Source organism: Tupaia chinensis, unplaced genomic scaffold (assembly GCF_000334495.1).
Source record: "Tupaia chinensis unplaced genomic scaffold, TupChi_1.0 Scaffold000187_1, whole genome shotgun sequence".
Lineage (NCBI taxonomy): Eukaryota > Metazoa > Chordata > Mammalia > Scandentia > Tupaiidae > Tupaia > Tupaia belangeri.
Window position 1 is genome coordinate 4752731 of NW_006159662.1, and position 19041 is coordinate 4771771.

The 19041-nt window shown below is 52.5% G+C and overlaps 1 protein-coding gene across 1 annotated transcript in view; it reads left to right on the top strand.

Moving 5' to 3' along the window:
* The window catches only part of ERN1 (endoplasmic reticulum to nucleus signaling 1), a 91171-nt gene extending 81343 nt beyond the window's left edge, over positions 1-9828 (top strand). The window contains 5 exon segments of the mRNA XM_006146833.3: positions 521-668; positions 1981-2108; positions 3994-4117; positions 4496-4563; positions 5505-9828. Of these exon segments, the coding sequence (XP_006146895.2) occupies positions 521-668; positions 1981-2108; positions 3994-4117; positions 4496-4563; positions 5505-5717 (681 nt within the window). The 3' untranslated portion in view covers positions 5718-9828.
* The last annotated feature ends 9213 nt before the right edge of the window (positions 9829-19041 follow it).

Sequence of the window (19041 nt, forward strand, 5' to 3'; positions counted from 1 at the left end):
TCCAGGACACAAACTGCATGGTTGACCACGTAGCATCCAGCTGCCTTAACTACTAAGGCATGGAGCCAGCCCAAATTTTGGCCATCTGAAAGCAGGCACGTTGTAGGCCCTGGGGTCCCCAGGGAAATGAGTAGACAGAGATCCCTGCCTACAGGGACTTGGGCAGGTAGAGAGTCTTTGACAGTGAAGAGAACTTCTGTGGGCCAGGGGCTGTTCCGAGTAGCCATCTTCACGTCATAACACATGTGCCCTTCACAACCCCCTGAGGGGCTGTCTTCACATGACACGGGAATAAACCGTGGCACGGAGAGCTGGCCTCCCGGCAGGTGGCTATCATACCATGCCCTCCACTGTGACGACCAGCACCCAGGCAGTGGTGCTGCAGGCCACCCGCGCTGCTCTGGGCAGATCACACATGTCGGCCTGCTCTCCCAAGGAAACTTCCAGGCGGCAAGAGCAGCAACAATGCGGCCAGCACAGCTGCTGAGAATGGGAGACCTCTCACACCCGTGTCTTTCAGACCTACACAGTGGACATCTTCTCTGCGGGCTGCGTCTTTTACTACGTGATCTCCGAAGGTAGCCACCCTTTTGGCAAGTCCCTGCAGCGACAGGCCAACATCCTCCTGGGTGCCTACAGCCTTGACCGCTTCCACCCAGAGAAGCACGGTGAGCAGATGGGTCAGGAGCAGCCCCCACGGGTGCGTCTGGTGCTGCCTCTGTATTCCCAGAGCCCTGGTCCCTGCACTGGCCCGGGGTGTCTTGGGTAGAGTGCTGGATAGGGTTGTCCTTGGGGTGCTGCTGTCTACAGCCAAGGAGTTCCTAGGTTCTTCCAGATGGCTCCCAGGTTCCTACTTATGTGGCCTGGGCAAGGCTCCCTTTGGAGACCTCTTGTTTTGGAGTGTGGGGCATGAGAGTTAAATGACCTTGTTTTCCCTTCTGCGCTGGCATTTGGAAAGACAACGTGCCCATAAATTGGACTGTCCCCTGAGGGCCTATGGTCAACAGTCCAGTCTGTGCGGGACTAGGGATGGGCAGGCCCTGTCCTTGCTCTCCTCGTGGGCAGCAGTCCAGTCTGTGCGGGACTAGGGATGGGCAGGCCCTGTCCTCGCTCTCCTCGTGGGCAGCAGTCCAGTCTGTGCGAGACTAGGGATGGGCAGACCCTGTCCTTGCTCTCCTCATGGCAGCACATCTGTCTTCCTGACTTTGGGGTCTCCTGGGTTATGTCATGGTTAGGCCCATGACAGACACCCAAGGCTACCTTTAAAAAAAATTAAAACTAAATTATTATTTTGCATCCAAGTTAATTTTCTTACTCACTGGGGAAAAAAATAAAATTAGCAAAAAGGCCCATAATTCTATTATCTGGCCATGAATGACTATTATTAATACCTTTGTGTAGGCTATTCCGACCATTTGCCCAAATGCACATTTTCAATGGAGTTAAGTCATGCATACAACGGTGCAGCATGCTGCCTTTCAGGTCCGTCTTCAGTATTTCTCTGTGTCAGTCCATATTCAGCCACAGCATCCTTTTATGGCTGTAGTCCAGTGCGTGAAGACAAAGTAGTGAAGCCCCAAGCCTCGGAGACCAGGTGTTTCCAATCACCTTTTTTTTTTTTTTTTAATAATAACTTTATTATTATCTTACTGAACTTTTTTATTTATTTATTTACTTTACTTTGACCGGAGAGAGAGAGAAACGGGGGGGAGTGAAAAAGCAAGCCGCCAGGTCCAGGACTTGAACCACAGTCAGCCACATGGGAGTCCAGCACCCTTAACCACCACACCACCTGCCGGCCCCTCCAATCACTTTTTCCCACAGACTGTGCACTCCTTATTAGCTGACATTTGGTGTGCTTTCTTAGTAATGTTGCTGGAATAAATTCTTGTAAGTAGAATCCTGACTCAAAGGTTGTTAAGGCGTCTGGTATTGTGCGTGGCTAATAACAAGTTGCTTGGTTCTTTTTCTCCGTTATAGAAGACGTCATTGCCCAGGAATTAATAGAGAAGATGATCGCAATGGATCCCCAGAAACGGCCCTCAGCAACACACGTGCTGAAACATCCATTCTTCTGGAGCCTAGAAAAGCAGCTCCAATTCTTTCAGGTAAAAATGTCGGTTTTCTTTATCAGAAATCTTGATTTAATATTTTGCAGATTCTGAAACTATAGAAAAGCACAAAAAATCAAACACATGGCCCATAAGCCTATAACTATGATATAGTTATTTTTATAACTAAGAAATAACTATGACTAATATTTTAATGTATTTTCTTCCTGTCTTATAAAAATACAATTGAGATCAAACCATATGTGCAGTTTGGTATTTTTTTTTTTAATAGAGATTTTTGCCTTAGGGTGCATAAGCTCACTGGAGAAAGAGAGATGAGTGAGAAATCACCTCCCAGGGGGGATGATCACACCACAATCCCTTCTCCATTTTCCTCCTGGGACCTTGGGCATGCACGCACACACATGCGCCCAATATGAGTTTTAAGTCACCAAGTCCGGGACTCAAACTGCGGTTGGCCATGTGGGAGTCCAGCAACGTAACTAGTACACCCTCTGCTCATCCCAAGTATCCTTCTTTCTTTTTTTAACTGTACACAACCTTTTAAGTATTTGTCATGTTAAAAGTTTAATAGCTATATTATTGTATCATACGGATGGGCCAGGAACTGGCAGGTGGTGTGGTGGTTAAGGCGCTAGACTCCTACATGACCAACTACGGTTTGAGTCCCAGACGCAGTGGCTTGAAAAATCACACGGGGCACGTGTGTGTCTTTGCCCCAAATCCTGAGAGGAGAATGGAGAGGAAGGGATTGTGGCGAGACCATCTCCCCTGGGGGGACGATTTCTCACTTTCCATCTCTTGGCTTTCTCTGGCTCTTTCTAGAAAGCATACATGCTCTGTGGCAAAACCCTAAAACAAAAGATAGATAGATAGGAACATACATACATATAAACATACGTACATACATACATACATACATACATACATATATACATACGTATCATTTTAAAATTTATGTTATGGAATTCCAAATAAATATAAAAGTAGAACAAATACTGTAACTGGACCCCTTTGCCCATCCCAGCTCTGACAAGTACAGGAGCCATCCCATCTCCCCAGCCCAGATTATTTTGAAGCAAACCTCAGGCATCATGTAATTTCATTCAGGTGTTATAAATTTAGGCATTTCTTGACACTGGATTTTTTTTCTGTCACCTTTTACTCAGTCTTTGCCCAGATCTCATTTTGCTTAAAATATATTCTGCAAAGTTGAATTATAGCATCAATGACTGTGAGCCGCTCCAGCTGTTGGACAGCCCTACACCTTTGGGCATTGCCAGGTGGCTTTGTGGACAGGCAGTACATTTCTGAGGTCTTCCATGGTGCAAGCTCAGCATGATCGCCCGAGCTCCTCCGCCCAGCACCCGGGCTGGCTCTCAGGGCAGTGCTCTTCCTCCTGGGTCTGGGCAGAGCCTCCAGGGCCCATGTTCTTGTGCCACCAAGCTTCCTCTTCGAAAAGGAGACTTTACTTCCTGTCTTTTTTTTTTTTTTTACTTTTTCTTTATTTGTGATAGAGAAGATATATGTGCACGAGTGAGAGAGAGAAAAAGTGAGCAAGAGGGTCACTGTCCATAGGGGTTACACTGTGACCCCGTCTCCCTGTTTCAATGGGTAGACAGAAAACGAGACGCAAAGCAGCACAGAGCCTGTGGTGTTCACTGGTGATACAGACGGCGCATTCCGCTCTGCGTGGGTGCGGCACGTGTGTGAGTGCGGCTCAGGCGAGGCCGTGTGGTCTGCACAGGGCAGGGGAGCAGAGTGCTGGTGGCTCGGCTCTGAAGCCGGCTTCAGCCTGGGCTGACGGGGGCTCAGTCACGTTTGACTCTGAAGGCAGTGGCCACCCTGGCCCTGAGTGTGCCCGTCCTCTGGCTCTTAGCCTCTCTAAGCACTGCCCGTCTGTGTCCCATCTGTCCCGCAGGACGTGAGCGACCGCATAGAAAAGGAGTCCCTGGATGGCCCGATAGTGAAGCAGCTGGAGAGAGGTGGGAGAGCTGTGGTGAAGATGGACTGGAGGGAGAACATCACCGTCCCCCTGCAGACAGGTGACCATGGTGGCCTAAGAGCTGCCACTAGGGAGGGAACACAGGAATGGCCGTGCCAAGCTGTTTGGACTCCAGCGCTCTTCTTGGCTTTGGGGTTTTCTCAGGTGTATCTTCTGGTTTGGTGGCATGGGGTGTGTTTTGCACTTGCTCCTCACGGCGACAGGCCTGGAGCAGCGTCCTACATTAGGTCATTTCTGTTTGGGCCCAATTGTGGGGTGCATCAGACTGACACCACCCTCGGGTTCGCGGGGGCTCTGCTCCCTGACTCCTGAGTGTGGAGTTATGTCGCTTTGCAGTCCAACTGCTCAGTCTCCAAAACCCCAGCAGTTGTTTTCTTTAACTGTGTTACTCGCTTAACATCACCTCTTGATGTTCTAGATCTGCGGAAGTTCAGAACCTACAAGGGTGGCTCCGTCCGAGACCTCCTCCGAGCCATGAGGAATAAGGTAAAGGGTTTGAGAACATGAGGGAGGGGGACCCAGGGCTGCAGCACAGACCTCCTATCTTCCTTCTTTTTTCTTTTTTTTAAGTTCATTTATTTCATGAAAGAAAGAGGTCCCCGAGGCAGGGTCTCACCATGCAGCAGTCCCCACCGCCACCAGCCAGGGTCACAGGTTCGCCCAGCGTGTTCAGATTGACCCAGAAACTGTACCCGAGGCCTCCCACGTGGCTCTGGCATGGCACAGTCTTGCCCTACGGCCAGCACTACCACAGCAGTGCTCTTCCTCCTTTGGGCCATTGCCTGTTCCGCTTCTTGGTGGCTAGGCAGCCATAGCCAGACTGGGGAATCACAGGCTGTCCTTCCTGGTATGTGGGCTTTCTCTTCAGGACTGTGAGGGGCAGAGTCAAGTTCTGGGAAGGAGCCTCTCTGAGGCCTGGTCCTTTGTGGTCCCTGCTGACCTCTGGTGCCCTCAGCCTGCCTGACACAGCCACAGTATACACATGTCTCCTCTGGGGACTGTCCCCTGGGTCTCTGGAGCTCAGGGAAGAGCACCACTTTTCTTCTAGGGGGGAGGGGGTGCCCTTAGCCTGGTCTGTTTCCGAGTAGCCTCCAAACAGGGCCCACCCCCAGGCAAAGAGGCCTCCAAGCTATGGACACCAACACCTGTGTTCCTCCTGCCACTGCCAGGCGGCTCGCTAGGCCCCGAGCATCGCAGAAGGACTGCCCTCCCCTGCCAGACCACCGCTCCACTGCGATGGCCTCCTGCCCCACCCAGCTGGACCTTGCTTGCTCCAAGGCCCCTCCTGGACGAGGGGGAGCAGGCAGAGTGGCCGGCCCAGCTGGTTCTGTGCACAAGCCTTCTTTCCTTTTCCCTGCAGAGAGCCAGCCGCCACTAGCCCTCTCTCCCAGCAGCTAACCCCCATGTCTGTGTCTGCCTGTTTGCAGAAGCATCACTACCGGGAGCTCCCCGCGGACGTGCGGGAGACGCTGGGCTCCCTGCCCGAAGACTTCGTGCGCTACTTCACCTCGCGCTTCCCCCACCTCCTCTCGCACACCTACCGCGCCATGGAGCTGTGTAGCCACGAGAGACTCTTCCAGCCCTACTACTGCCATGAGCCCCCAGAACCCCTGCCCCCAGTGGTGCCGGATGCCCTCTGAGCCGGGCGGCCCCTCCCTTCTGGTGGCTTCAGCTGTGACTGAGGGCCTGGTCTCCACAGTCCAGGGCTTGGCGCTCCCGACCCGCCAGGGAGCCAGGCTTCCCAAACCAAGTGCCTTGAGCTGCCCACTCTGCAGCCGCAGAGGGTAACACTGACCCCAGGGTACAGGAGAGGGGCTCCCCTCCCCCTTCCCAAGCTGAGAAGATGTTGGCTTCGGAAGCTTTACAGTCAGGAGATGTCTGCAAAGGAGGGCCTGGCCCAGCGCAGGAGCATGCTGGACGTGCTGGAGAAACTCGCTTCAGCTTGCTGTTCTCTGAAAAATCCATGCTAATGTCACCTGTGGGCCTCTCAGGAACTGGGGGGTGCCCTCTCTGCTGGGACTGTGAGGCCGAGGTGCTCCACGTGGTGTTTGCTGGAAGAGAGGCTCGAGGGCTGAGGAGGAACAGGACGATCAGAGCGCGCTATCCTGGGGCAGGATTGCCTCACTTCTCGCAGGTGCGCCCTGAACATCCCTGGTCACTGTTACCCCATGTGTCCTCTGAGGCAGCGGGAGCTGTGAGCACAGGGCTGCGGCGTGGGGACTGGTCAGTGCAGCGTGCTGGCCGGTGAGGCCATGTGTGTGGTCCCTCAGAAGTAAAGAGGACGCACCATCCTGGGGGTGGCAGTGGCCCAGTGCACCAGGGCCCTGGACAGTGGGGTGTGGTGGGCTGTGTCCTGTGGTGGGTTGAGGCAAAAGGTGAAGAGTTCTCAGCTGTCGAGCAGGCAGCCAAGACCAGATAGGGACAGACCTCCAGGGCCAGAGGGAGCAGCCACCCTGAGGAACCCTGAGCCAGCGGGAGGCCCCAAAGCTCCCTGGCCCGGAGGCCAGTGCGACAGGAGGCAGGTGGCTAGTCAGCCTGGGGTGGAAGCCCAGGCTGGGGCCTTGCTCACGTGCTTCGAGAGCCAGCTTTTACGATTCCTTGGCACATTTTAATGACCATATTTTGAACATACTGTAGAATGCCAAATTGGTATAGGGAAGCTGAACTTAACTCGAAGCTTACCCCTAAAGAAAGATACATATTCTATTCTGTGTAATACCAAAAATTGCAATCCCCTCAAGAGAAGTGTTCTCTAATGCTGAAGAGTAAGATGTGACAGCAACACCGTGTCGGTGTGTTAAATCGTGTCAAGAGTGATACGCCCTAAAGTGTGTCCATACCATGTGCTTTTTCCCTAAAATTAATACAATTTTTAACTTTAGTTTCCGTCAGAAAGTCCTGTCTTTCCCTCCTGAGAGCCTTATGGAGAGGCTGCATGCAGCCAGGGTCTGTCGGGTACGTGCTGTGTCCCTCCTCCGGCCGTGTCAGGCGGTGCAGCCTGCCCTGGTAAGCTCGGCGAGAGAAGGGCTGTGGCGCTTGCTCGCTGGCAGAGGTCGTGGCTGCTGCTCCCAGGCCAGCGGCTGCTCTCAGGGCTGTGCATCAGCAACTGGTTCTGGCCTTGTGGAATTCCGCCCCCTTCCTTTCCTGACAGTCGTCCTCTGTCTTTAACCCTCATGATTACCTCATTCGACCTTGGGACCTCAGCCCCTTAGTTGGCGTCCCAGCCCCTTCTAAGTCTGTGGTAGGGACATGGCCGGGCTGTTCCTCCTCCTGCCTGGTACAGCTGCAGCCAGGTCTGCCCTTGCATCCTGCCTGGGGCTCCACGGCGACCGCACAGGGCCATTGCGGGTGTGGACTGGCCTTGTGCACCTGCGGAGTTTCTCTGGGGAGTGACTTCTGGCATCTCCCTGTGTTAGCCCAACTTGCGTTTGGACAGTGTGTTTTATTTGGGTATTTACTGGGCTAGATAGGATATGGGGTGCTGGGGACAGTGATGAACAAGACAGGCAACGCCTCTGCCCTCGTGAAGCTTCTAGCGAGAGAGACAAGGGGGAAAAAATCCATGCTGCAGAGAAGGCCCCAGTGGGTGAGGACAGGAGCGCGTTTGGGTTTGCACCTCTTCTGTCTTAAACTGTCCCCATCCCAGGATCCTTCAGATCTGGTCGGGTCACTGCTGTCTGTCTACTCTGCGTGACTGTGAGGAGCCCGTCACTCCTCAGTCTCCAGGCAGTCTGTGCGGAGGTCCGTGCAGGCACGGCTGGAGAACACGGGGCGTGCCCCAGGGTGCCCCTGCTGCTCTCTGGGGTGTTAGCTGCCCTCATGCTCAGTGTGTGGGACCTTGTCTTTCTTCGGGCCAGGACATCCCTGCAGCCTGTGCACCGGCGGTGGCCGAGCACCTGAGCTTTTGTTTGCGTTTTGGGGCTCCCACAGTTCCTGGGAGGCTGCTTAGCTTCTTAGTACCCACCTTCCTCTGTAAGGTGGAACGCAGTCACATCTGTCAGGAGCCCAAAGGACACCAGAGTCTCTTCAGATCTTGTCTTGAACTTGTCTTCAGCACACGTGCCGGAATTTCTCTTGTCGCTTCTGGGGCCTTTGGTTTCGGCTGTTGAGGAGCTGCACGTGTCATACGCATGCAGCATCTGCACCTTGGGGAACGTGGGTATTACTTGCTGAGTGGCTAAACCATCTCGTGGCTAGAGTATAAAACCCCGGGTGCAAAGCTGCCTCCCCGCCTCCTGCTCTCACACAAAAGTCTCAGGTTCTGTCCAGTGGGGTCTCGCTCTGGTCCCTTACAGAGAGACCGTGTCGGAAGACCTGCAGGTTAGTGGATCCTGCCAAGTATTTTCCCCCACCAGCTCTAGAAGGAAGCTCTGTATCGGATCAGCCCTGGCCCCTCGGTAAGGCTCCGTGTGGTACGACTCAGTTATCTCGCTGCAGTAGGAGACTCGCCGGTTGCTGATCTGACTTCTCAGCTAGAGTGCCCTGAAGGGGAGGGCATCCTCCTCTCGGCCAGTTTCCTTTCGGAAGTTTGGTTCCCCATTCTCCATCTGCTCACCGGATCCTCGGCGGTCTCTTCTGTGTTCATTGGTCTGCTCGCTGCACCCTCAGCCTTGCGGTCCTCTCGGAAGTGGGCCTCGCGCAGCCTTCTGGGCCGGAAGGGCCGGAGAAGACCCTCTGAATTCTCCGTTCCACTTTCTCCCTCTGCTCTTTTAGTCTCTGAACTTGGTCCTATGTGTGTATTTCCCAGCATTCCTTCCTCCTCCGTCCCTTCACTACCCGGGGCAGTGGTTAGGTGGCTGTGGCTTGACCTGGGTTTTTCCTGGCAGAAGGGCAGCAGGTGTCCCACACAGGTGAGCCAGCACTCTGCCCTCCGGGATGGACCGTGATCTTTGAAGGCAGGTGTCTACACTCCCCCTGCACTTCGCTTTTCTTGTGCGACAGTGATTCCCAGAGTAACTCTGGCTCTGATCTTTGTGTTGGCGCCTCAGTCCTCTCTGTCCAGTGGGAAACCTCCAGGAACGTATCTGCAGCGAGCCTCCGCGGGAGCAGCCTTAATGACCCTTCAGCCAAAGTCCCCGCCAAAGCCGCTGTGTCTGGTGGATACAGTATTCCTTCTCAGTGTCCCGAAAGCTGTGATGGGGCGCTCCCCACTTACCCAGAAAGCATTACCAGTCGGCCGCCTGGCATTCTCGGACGTGCACCTTGTGTCGTGTTCTTCTTGCAATGACCTATTTATTTAACCTATTTATATTTATTTAATTTTTACTCTGAAGTGTATCCAGTTACAATTGCACTTGCCTAATTAAAGCACATCAGATTTGTTCCGGACAACACCCCTGGCCACTTTTAAACTGGAAAAGGAAAAGTTATACTGTATCCTTTCATGGGATGGATGCCTTACAGAAGTCTTGTCAATAAAGGGTGAATAATTTGGTCAGGGTAAACTGTTAATTTTTAGGTGATTTTTAAAAAAAATCTGTGCCATCATGTCTTTCTGTGCGGTTAACTGTTCGACTGCCACGTATTCATGGTGTGATCCTCTGTGGAACCCGAACTCCTGTTTTTAGCTTTATATTTTATAAACTGCCAGATTGTACGACTTTTATGTGTATTTTTAAAGCTCGACGGTGTGCGGGTCCTTGTCTCAGTTGAACGAGCTGTTTTGTACCCTCCTGTACAGTTTTATAATTCTGCTCATCTGGGATGGCGTCGTAGGGTGAGCCAACCACAATAAAGGTGGTTTGAGATCTAGGCATCAGTGTCTCCTTAAAGACTCGGCCAAGGGGTCGCGTTTGCTGTCTGTCTGGGTGGCGCTGGGTCGGATGCTGAGTCCTGAGCAGCTGGCTCTGCTGGCGGGAGGACAAGGTCCTGTCCAGGCATCCAGGGCGGGGTCTCGGGGCTGGAACATCCTCCTCGAAGGCCGTTTGTGGGAGACACTTCTGTGAAACAGGAGGAGGTTCTCCAAAACCTTTTTCTGTTTAAGCATCCCCACCCATGTCTCCCATGAGCGGGAGAGACAGAGAGAGAGAGAGAGCTCCCAGCAGGTCTTGATGCCACAGTCCACCCCAGCCTCAGGCAGCTGGATTGTGGGCACGCGGGTGCTCTCCAGACCAGAGCCCAGGACCTCCCCACGCGGGGCAGCTCACAGGGCACCTGCATCCTTCTGCGGCGCCATACTCTGGCCCTGGCCAGGGTCTTGATTTGGGTGGATTCCAGGGAGGTGTCCAGCTGGGACGGACATGTCAGGTGGTGTGAATTGGGCTGCAAAGCAGGGTTTGGGTCATGTGTGCAGTAAATGAGAACCTGAACCAAAAAATCCAGCAGGGTAGGAAAGCCGGCAGGTCCTGGGAATGCCCCGACTCAAGCTAACCCTGACGGGATGGAGAAATGAAAGGGGATTGCAGCGTGACCAGGCTGCTTTGGGGGGTGGGTGCTTTCTCTCTTTCTCTCTGGTGGGAAGTCTTACTTTCAGCCATTACAGTCTGGTGATTAAAAAAAAAAATTCTAAAAGTTCAGAATCCACAAGGGGACTACGTAGTAGCCAAACCAAATTCAGGAGGTAGACCCAGTATAAGCATGGAGGGTATTATTTGTTTTACTTTTTGGAAAGAAACTTTAAAGCATAGATATTATTTATAATTAAATATATAAAGCAATTTATTTTGAAAATCCCTTCCCAAAATCCGAGTCTAATTTTCTCAACTACATGGGAGAGGGTTCTGGGGGAGGAATGGAGGGAAGCCAGATGCACGCTGAGGGCCCCCCCAGCCGCCCGGTGGGAGAACACAGAGGGGGCGATGGTCCAAGTGGGTGAGTTCACTGCGGGGCAGCTGCTGGGACCAGAGAACTTTCAAATCACTGGGGCCTGGTGGGGAAGGAGCACAATTCAGGGCAGCACCACGAGAGGGCTTCAAGCTCACAGAAAAACGAATTAAAGTGCAAATTTATTTTGGTGCAAAATAAATTGTGACATCCGTGCATAATGTTCTCATAATATGCATTTCCAAGAACTTGTAGATGACTCCCCCCATGTAAAAGAGGAGGGAAAAAAAAGAAAACTGGTAAACAAGAAAAGCTCAAAATTAGAATGTAGTTTGGTGCCACCTGGTGGCAGAGTAAATAACTTATCTCTGCAGGGTGGAATGTTTGTGCTTTTCTGTATTTTGCAGATGGTCTTTCGTGAGTGTGAGGTGAGTGTGTACTCTAATAATAGTGGAGAGAAACATTAACTTGTCTAAGCCCACCATTCCTTTTTCTTTTTTCTTTTTTTTTTTTTGGGGGGGGGTTACTATAGCACAAGTTCACTCTCCAGAAAGATAGAGAAAGAGAGACAGAAAGTGAGAAATCACCCCCCGGAGGGATGGCCATGCAGCAATCCCTTCTCCTCCATTCTCCTCTCAGGATCTTGGGCGCGCACGCACACATGCCTGGCGTGAGTTTAAGCCGCCGGGTTCATAACTTGAACCACGGTCAACTACATGGGAGTCCAGCGACATAGCCATTACGACAACTGCTGGTCCCAAGCCCAGCCTTCCTATCTGTGAATAGCAGAGGGCACCTTGAATGAGCCCTGAGATTCTTCCAGCTCTGAAGGCCCTGAGTGGGCACCTAAAGAGCTCCCAGCTGTTGATTGTGGCTATTTTTTTTAAAAATAATTATTTATTTAATTTTATTTATTGTTATTTCTAATTTGCTGTAGGGTACGTGTGCTCACCAGAGAAAAGACGTGAGAAAGCAAGCCACCGAGTCCAGAACTTGGATTGCAGTCAGCCATATTGAGAGTCCAGCGCCCTAACCACCATGCCACCTGCCGGCACTGGTACTGGTTGTTCTAACACCGCAGCTTCGGGCTGTATCTACGCCGAGTCCTGCTCATGGCTGAGCTAAACCGCCCTCAGCTCTGGGCCCCTCGTTTGCTTTCCAAGTCTCCCCCATCTCAGGAAAGTGGTGTCACAATCCGGATTTTCCTCTCCCTCTCCCAGCCTCAGGTCTCACTCCTCCCGTGCCTTATAGGTCGGTTACTCTGTCTCTACTCTTCATCCCCCAACCCCAAATTTGGACTCAGCAGTAGACTAACGTAGGGCAATTTCCCAAAGTTTGTGCCTCAGAGTATTAGTTTCAGAGAATATTTAACTTAGAAAAACAGGACTTAAGGACCAAATAAGGATTAAATAAAGGTCCAGGCCAGCCCAGAGCCTGATGTTAAGGGAACCAGATTCCATATGGCCAACCATGGTTTGAATCCCAGCCCTAGTGGTTTGAAAACATGCTGAGTACATGTATATACATGCCCCAAACCCCCAGGGATGGAGAAGTGGAGGAGAAGGGATTGCAGTGTGCTCTTGCCCCACTGGGAGTGCTTTCTCCCTCTGGAGTGCCCGTGCCTTGTAGCGAAGGAATGAACGAATGAATGTCCCACGTCTACTGTGAGACTTTTCAGGAACCTCTAATGTGCTCACAGTATATCCCTGAGAGGAGATATAGACATAACCTGTCGCAGCCCCCCATTCCTTTTTCTTTTTTCTTTTTTTTTTTTTGGGGGGGGGTTACTATAGCACAAGTTCACTCTCCAGAAAGATAGAGAAAGAGAGACAGAAAGTGAGAAATCACCCCCCGGAGGGATGGCCATGCTGCAATCCCTTCTCCTCCATTCTCCTCTCAGGATCTTAGGCGCGCACGCACACATGCCTGGCGTGAGTTTAAGCCGCCGGGTTCATGACTTGAACCACGGTCAACTACATGGGAGTCCAGCGACATAGCCATTACGACAACTGCTGGTCCCAAGCCCAGCCTTCCTATCTGTGAATAGCAGAGGGCACCTTGAATGAGCCCTGAGATTCTTCCAGCTCTGAAGGCCCTGAGTGGGCACCTAAAGAGCTCCCAGCTGTTGATTGTGGCTATTTTTTTTTAAATAATTATTTATTTAATTTTATTTATTGTTATTTCTAATTTGCTGTAGGGTACGTGTGCTCACCAGAGAAAAGACGTGAGAAAGCAAGCCACCGAGTCCAGAACTTGGATTGCAGTCAGCCATATTGAGAGTCCAGCGCCCTAACCACCATGCCACCTGCCGGCACTGGTACTGGTTGTTCTAACACCGCAGCTTCGGGCTGTATCTACGCCGAGTCCTGCTCATGGCTGAGCTAAACCGCCCTCAGCTCTGGGCCCCTCGTTTGCTTTCCAAGTCTCCCCCATCTCAGGAAAGTGGTGTCACAATCCGGATTTTCCTCTCCCTCTCCCAGCCTCAGGTCTCACTCCTCCCGTGCCTTATAGGTCGGTTACTCTGTCTCTACTCTTCATCCCCCAACCCCAAATTTGGACTCAGCAGTAGACTAACGTAGGGCAATTTCCCAAAGTTTGTGCCTCAGAGTATTAGTTTCAGAGAATATTTAACTTAGAAAAACAGGACTTAAGGACCAAATAAGGATTAAATAAAGGTCCAGGCCAGCCCAGAGCCTGATGTTAAGGGAACCAGATTCCATATGGCCAACCATGGTTTGAATCCCAGCCCTAGTGGTTTGAAAACATGCTGAGTACATGTATATACATGCCCCAAACCCCCAGGGATGGAGAAGTGGAGGAGAAGGGATTGCAGTGTGCTCTTGCCCCACTGGGAGTGCTTTCTCCCTCTGGAGTGCCCGTGCCTTGTAGCGAAGGAATGAACGAATGAATGTCCCACGTCTACTGTGAGACTTTTCAGGAACCTCTAATGTGCTCACAGTATATCCCTGAGAGGAGATATAGACATGTATCCCCAATAATTGACTTTTTTTTCCTATGAGAGAGAGGGAAGGGGGAGAGGCGTCGGACAGGGCCTCACCGTGCTGCAGGCCCCCGCCACAGCCTCCCAGTTAGCTAGCATTCCGAGCACACGCCACACACCCGACTGCTTAGGCTGCTCTGGGATCCAAACACAGGCTCTCATTTAGCCCCAGCCTTGTGCTGCAGTGTCCTCCAGCCCTCCAACACCAGCAGGCCCTCCAATTACTGCCTTTGACTTAAAAAAAAAAAGATGTTTAGATGGAAGAGATAATGTTGTATTTTCACCAACTGTTATTTCATTTTCCTCTTTCTGCATGCCCAGGAAAACAAAACTTACCAGCCTTCCCAGCCTGCACTGCAGTTCATTTGGGACCATGTGACTAATTCTGGCCCCTGGAAGTGGAAGTAACTTTGACACTTCTGAGCCAAAGCATGTAAGCGCTGGGCCCGCCTGCAGCTCGCTGTCCCTCCTCCCTGGAGGTCAGCGATTGCGGAGGTCATGTACCAAGCTGGTACAAAACAGGAGTCGCCTGCATCATGGAGTCACAGCGCAGAAGGCAGCTGGCCTGGAAAGTCACCCGACTCAGAACGGACTTCTCATGAGTGAAAATAAACCCCGTGTTAAGCCTCCGAGGTGTCAGGGGTAATTCACAGCATAGGCAGAGTCTAGGGGATGGGATGGGCAAGGCTGAGCTGCTTGTCCCATTCGTGAGTTAAAAAGTTCGTGCTCTGACGGACCAGCAGATGGTGTAATGGTTAGGTGGCTGGACTATCATGTAGCTGACTATGGTTCGAGTCCCAGACCCAGCAGCTTAAAACTCACACTGGGTGCGTATGCATGCATGCCCAAGATCTTGAGAGGAGAATGGAAGAGAAGGGATTGTGGTGTAGCTGTCCTCACTGGGGGGTGATTTTTTGCTTTTGGTCTCAGATGAGCACACGTACCCTCTAGCAAAAATTCTCTCTCTCAAAAAAAAAAAAAAAAAAAAGACCGTGCTCCAAAAGTCTCTCTCGCAAAAAAAAAAAAAAAAAAAGGCCGTGCTCTGAGATATCCAGAGGCCAGGAAGAGGGGTTCTGGGGCTGGCTCCACGGTGCTGCTCAAGGAGCTGGATCACACATGGAGACTGCGGTTCTAATCTCCACCAGGCCAGCCTGAGACCTGGCTGGCATGCATGCAAGTGTGTGAGATTTCACAGGCTGGAGGCCTGGAGGAAGGGGATTGCAGTGGGACTAGGCCCAGGGAAGGGTGCTCAATTCTCTCTGTCTCAGGCGTGCCCGGGACCTGGTGGGGACCCAGCAGCTTGTACTCCCAGTTGAGAAGACCCAACCAGGATAATCCCCATGGGTGGGTTAGCTCTCTGACCCAAAAGCCAAGAGCGCTGGGCCCAGGAGGTGCTGGGGCCTTGACTGGCTCAGCTGCTGAGCCATCGACACCAGCAGTAGAACTTCGGCAGTTCTCTGGATTTGAGGTCTCAGGTGCCCCAGAACTCAGCAGCCGGTGAGGCAGCCCAGAAGTGCGGGAAAGGGGAGGCAGAGTCGTACCCCAGAGGTAGCCTGCTGCCTTGTCGAGGTCACTGGGCCCAGGCCCTGCACCTGTCACCTCTGCCCCTGGACACAGCTGGAAAGGCAAACCTGTCCTGATTCACCGTCTAGCGTGGGTTGTCTGGGAGGAGCAGAGGAGCCTGGGAAGGTGAGTGTCTGGCACTGTCCTCTCCTAGGATAAAAGGCATCACACCCCCTAACAGGCTCACTGCTGTGGGGCTTCTCCAGTCCCAGGGAGGGGTCAGATGCAGGCTGCCACAAATGCCAGCTGGCCTGACACTCACGCACATGCACTCACTCCCTCACTCTCTAATGGCGACATTCGCAGAATGGATTTATGACGAAGCACAAGCACCTGGCAGTATCTCAGCGACTTCCTGAAAACCACAGGTATCTCTTGGGTCTTGCCTTTGCTCTTCAGTGAGCCAGGCAGCTGCCTTTGGCGTCTTTCCTAAGGAAACACTCCACTTTCCATCTGCGTTCCTAGCAAAGCCTCGGGGTTAGTCTCTCCCTTGGAGGTTAGAGAAAGAAAAGGGCGGCTGCTGGGTGCCGTGACGTCCCTGCATCTCTCAAAGCAGAGAGAGCTTCTCCCCTCTGGAGACTGCCTCTCCCTCCCACAGCTCCGTGGCTGGTGGTGTTTATGAATAAATCTGCGCATCCACATAGATTATGCTCCTTAAAAAGTCTCTCAGGATCCAGCTCTTTCCAGACCTACTCGGGTTTGTAAAGGAATGTGACCTGCAGCTTGGGTTCCTGTAGAATACTTGCCCTTCAGACACGGTGGCAGAATGCTTGCTCATCCTGGCCACAAGGTGGCGCCTGTGTGCAGCCTCCGAGCCCCACCTGTTGGGCGTTGGCCTGGGGGACCAGCCATGACTTCTCTCCTCCACTCACAGAGGGGTCCAGGGGATGAGGCTGGGGTCCAGACAGAAGAAGGCCAAGGAGCCTGGTCTCGTGAACAACCCAATTTCTTCCTTTGCTGGTAGTTGTCTAAGTCACTCATATTCACACACTTTTCACCGAAGGATTAACAAAACAGTATGTCCAGGCCCGTCCCGTACAGCGAGCTCGATCTCAAGTCTGATGTTCTCTGCTCCACACAGTGACCAGTACACACACTGAGGAGTCACCGGACACCGACAGCTGCGGGTCTAGGCACCGACGGTAACACTAACCACACACTTCTGCGCCACGTGCCAGGCTCCCAGTCAGCATTTAAAAATCATCACACTTGAGGCCAGCAGGTGACGTGGTGGTTAGGGCACTGAACTCGTCTACATGGCTGACCACAGTTCAAATCCCAGGCCTGGTGGCTTTCTTTCTCACTTTCCCTCTCTGTCTCTCTACTGAGTGCCTGTATTTAAAAAGAATAATAATAGGGACCAGCAGTTAGCGTAATGGCTATGTTGCTGTATGTTGCTGGACTCCCATGTAGTTGACTGCGGTTTGAGTCCCGGACCCGGTGGCTTAAACTCATACCGGGTGTGTGTGCGTGCATGCTCAAGATCCTGAGAGGAGAAGGGATTGCGGCGTGACCATCCCCCCTGGGGGGTGATTTCTTTGCTTTCTGTCTCTCTGTCTCTCTCGGTCTCTCTAGCAAGCACACACACCCTATAGCAAAAACCTCTCCAAAAATAATAATAATAATAAATAAATAATTTTTCTTTTTTTTTAGAGAGAGAGATTTTTGCTATTGGGCACATGAGCTCACCAGAGAGACAAGAGAAACAGAAAACGAGAAATCATCTCCTGGGGGGATGGCCATGCCACAGTCCCTTCTCCATTCTACTCTAAGGATTTTGGGCATGCACGCACACAGGTTGGACGTGAGTTTTAAGCCGCTGGGTCTGGAACTCAAACCGCAGTCAACTACGTGGGAGCCCAGTGATGTAACCATTATGTCATCTGTTGGTTCCCAAACTTAAATAACTCTTAAAAAAAAAAATCACACGTATTCCTTCTAGAAGCTCTCTGAGGAAGGGCTCTCGAGTGCAAAGACTCAGATGCGGGATCCCAGCTGTCCGGGTTTACAGCTCAGCTCAGCCTCTTGCTGGCTGTGTGCCTACTCAGCTCCGACTCTCCAATTACTCCACCGTGACTCAGTTCCTTCTCTGCAAAAGGGGTTAACAATAGTGTCTCCTTACAGAGTTGCTGTGAGTGTGAGGCCTGGTGACTCCGGAAAGGCTGAGAACATAGCAAGCACAACAGGAGCGCCACTGTGACTGCTACCCCCATTTTGCAGAGAAGCAAGCAGCTTGCTCAGGGTCACACAGCCAGCAAGGGACTTAGCAGAGAGTCAAACACAGGTCCTGGTAACTCCACTCTGAGAGACTGCCCCCTGGTCTCTGTCAGTGGCCAACGAGCCTACGGCCTGTTGGGAAGCCCTGCATTTTAGGAGAGTCAGAAATATGCTAGGCCCCAGGGGTCGGGGACTGTTCATGGAGATAATTCTAGGACTTAGCTACTTCCTGAACCCCTGTCCTCATTTGCCCCTCTCCAAAAACAGCCTCAGGTCCTCAGGGACACTCAGCCGGTGGGAGCTCTCACCAACCCTCCACCCCAGTCCAGGTCCTAGGGACCCAGCTACGAGTGGATGAGATCCCAGCCCAGTGAGCGCAGGGCTCCCACCTCACTCTTACTGAGGCCTGTGCATCCCCTCTGCTCCCTGGACCATGGGGTGCCCACATGCCGTGAGAGGCTACCTCTGATGAAATCGAGACAGCTACGAAGGAGCAGCCGTCGCAGGCTTGCGGGAGCTCAGGGCCGGCACTTTGGCCTTCGGCCCTCCGAATGAGAAGCGCAGCTGTCAGAACGCCAGGCTCCCCAGAGCTTGGCCCACGTGTGCGTGGAGGTGTTTTCAACCACCGAGGCCATTTCACTCGCTCTCTTGTAGCCAAGACCCAGCACCAAATTAAGCCATCAATGCCATGGCCAGCCGAAGCAAGGTGCAGTTTTATTCTGGAACATTCCTTAACTGACTGATGATGTCACTAGGCGTTCATTTGCACCAGCAGGTGCCAGAGGCTCTCATGCTGGATGCTATTGCATGTGGCAGAAACCAGCTGAAACCGGCTGAAGAAGAGCCAAAGGACCGACTCAGGGAGACCCACCTCCAGAACGGCCCTCACTTCCCCTCGGATACTCTGAGCTCCTCCTCACCCCCTGCAGACCCGTGAACCGGGGTCAGGGCCTCAGGCAGCATCTGTGGTTCTGCAGCCAGGCAGGAAAAGACTCTCTTCCCCAACTTATTAATAGCATAGTGAGAAAGGCCCGAACCAGGGCACTATTGCCAACCTTGGACCAATCGTTTGGCTGAGAAGGGGGTCAAGTCAGAAGATGGAAGCACCCCAGAAAACGTCTAGAGAAAGAAGGAGTTCCCTCCAAAAAAGGGAGAGTGCAGACATAACTCCTGGAGTTGGTCACAACCGGGGCGTCTGCCCTAACTTTTGTACGGCCGATGCTATCAGAACACATCCGTGCCATGGGCCCCTCAAAGCCCTGGGCCTGGTGCAGCCTTCCCTCCCCCAGCATCCTCAGTGGCTTCCTTTCTCCAGCAGGGTGACAGGTTCCAAAAGGAGCTGCCATGAAGAAACTGAGGCACAAAAGCACCGAGAGAGAAATTGCTCCGTGGCTGCAGCCCCTCAGCATCCATGGCCCTGT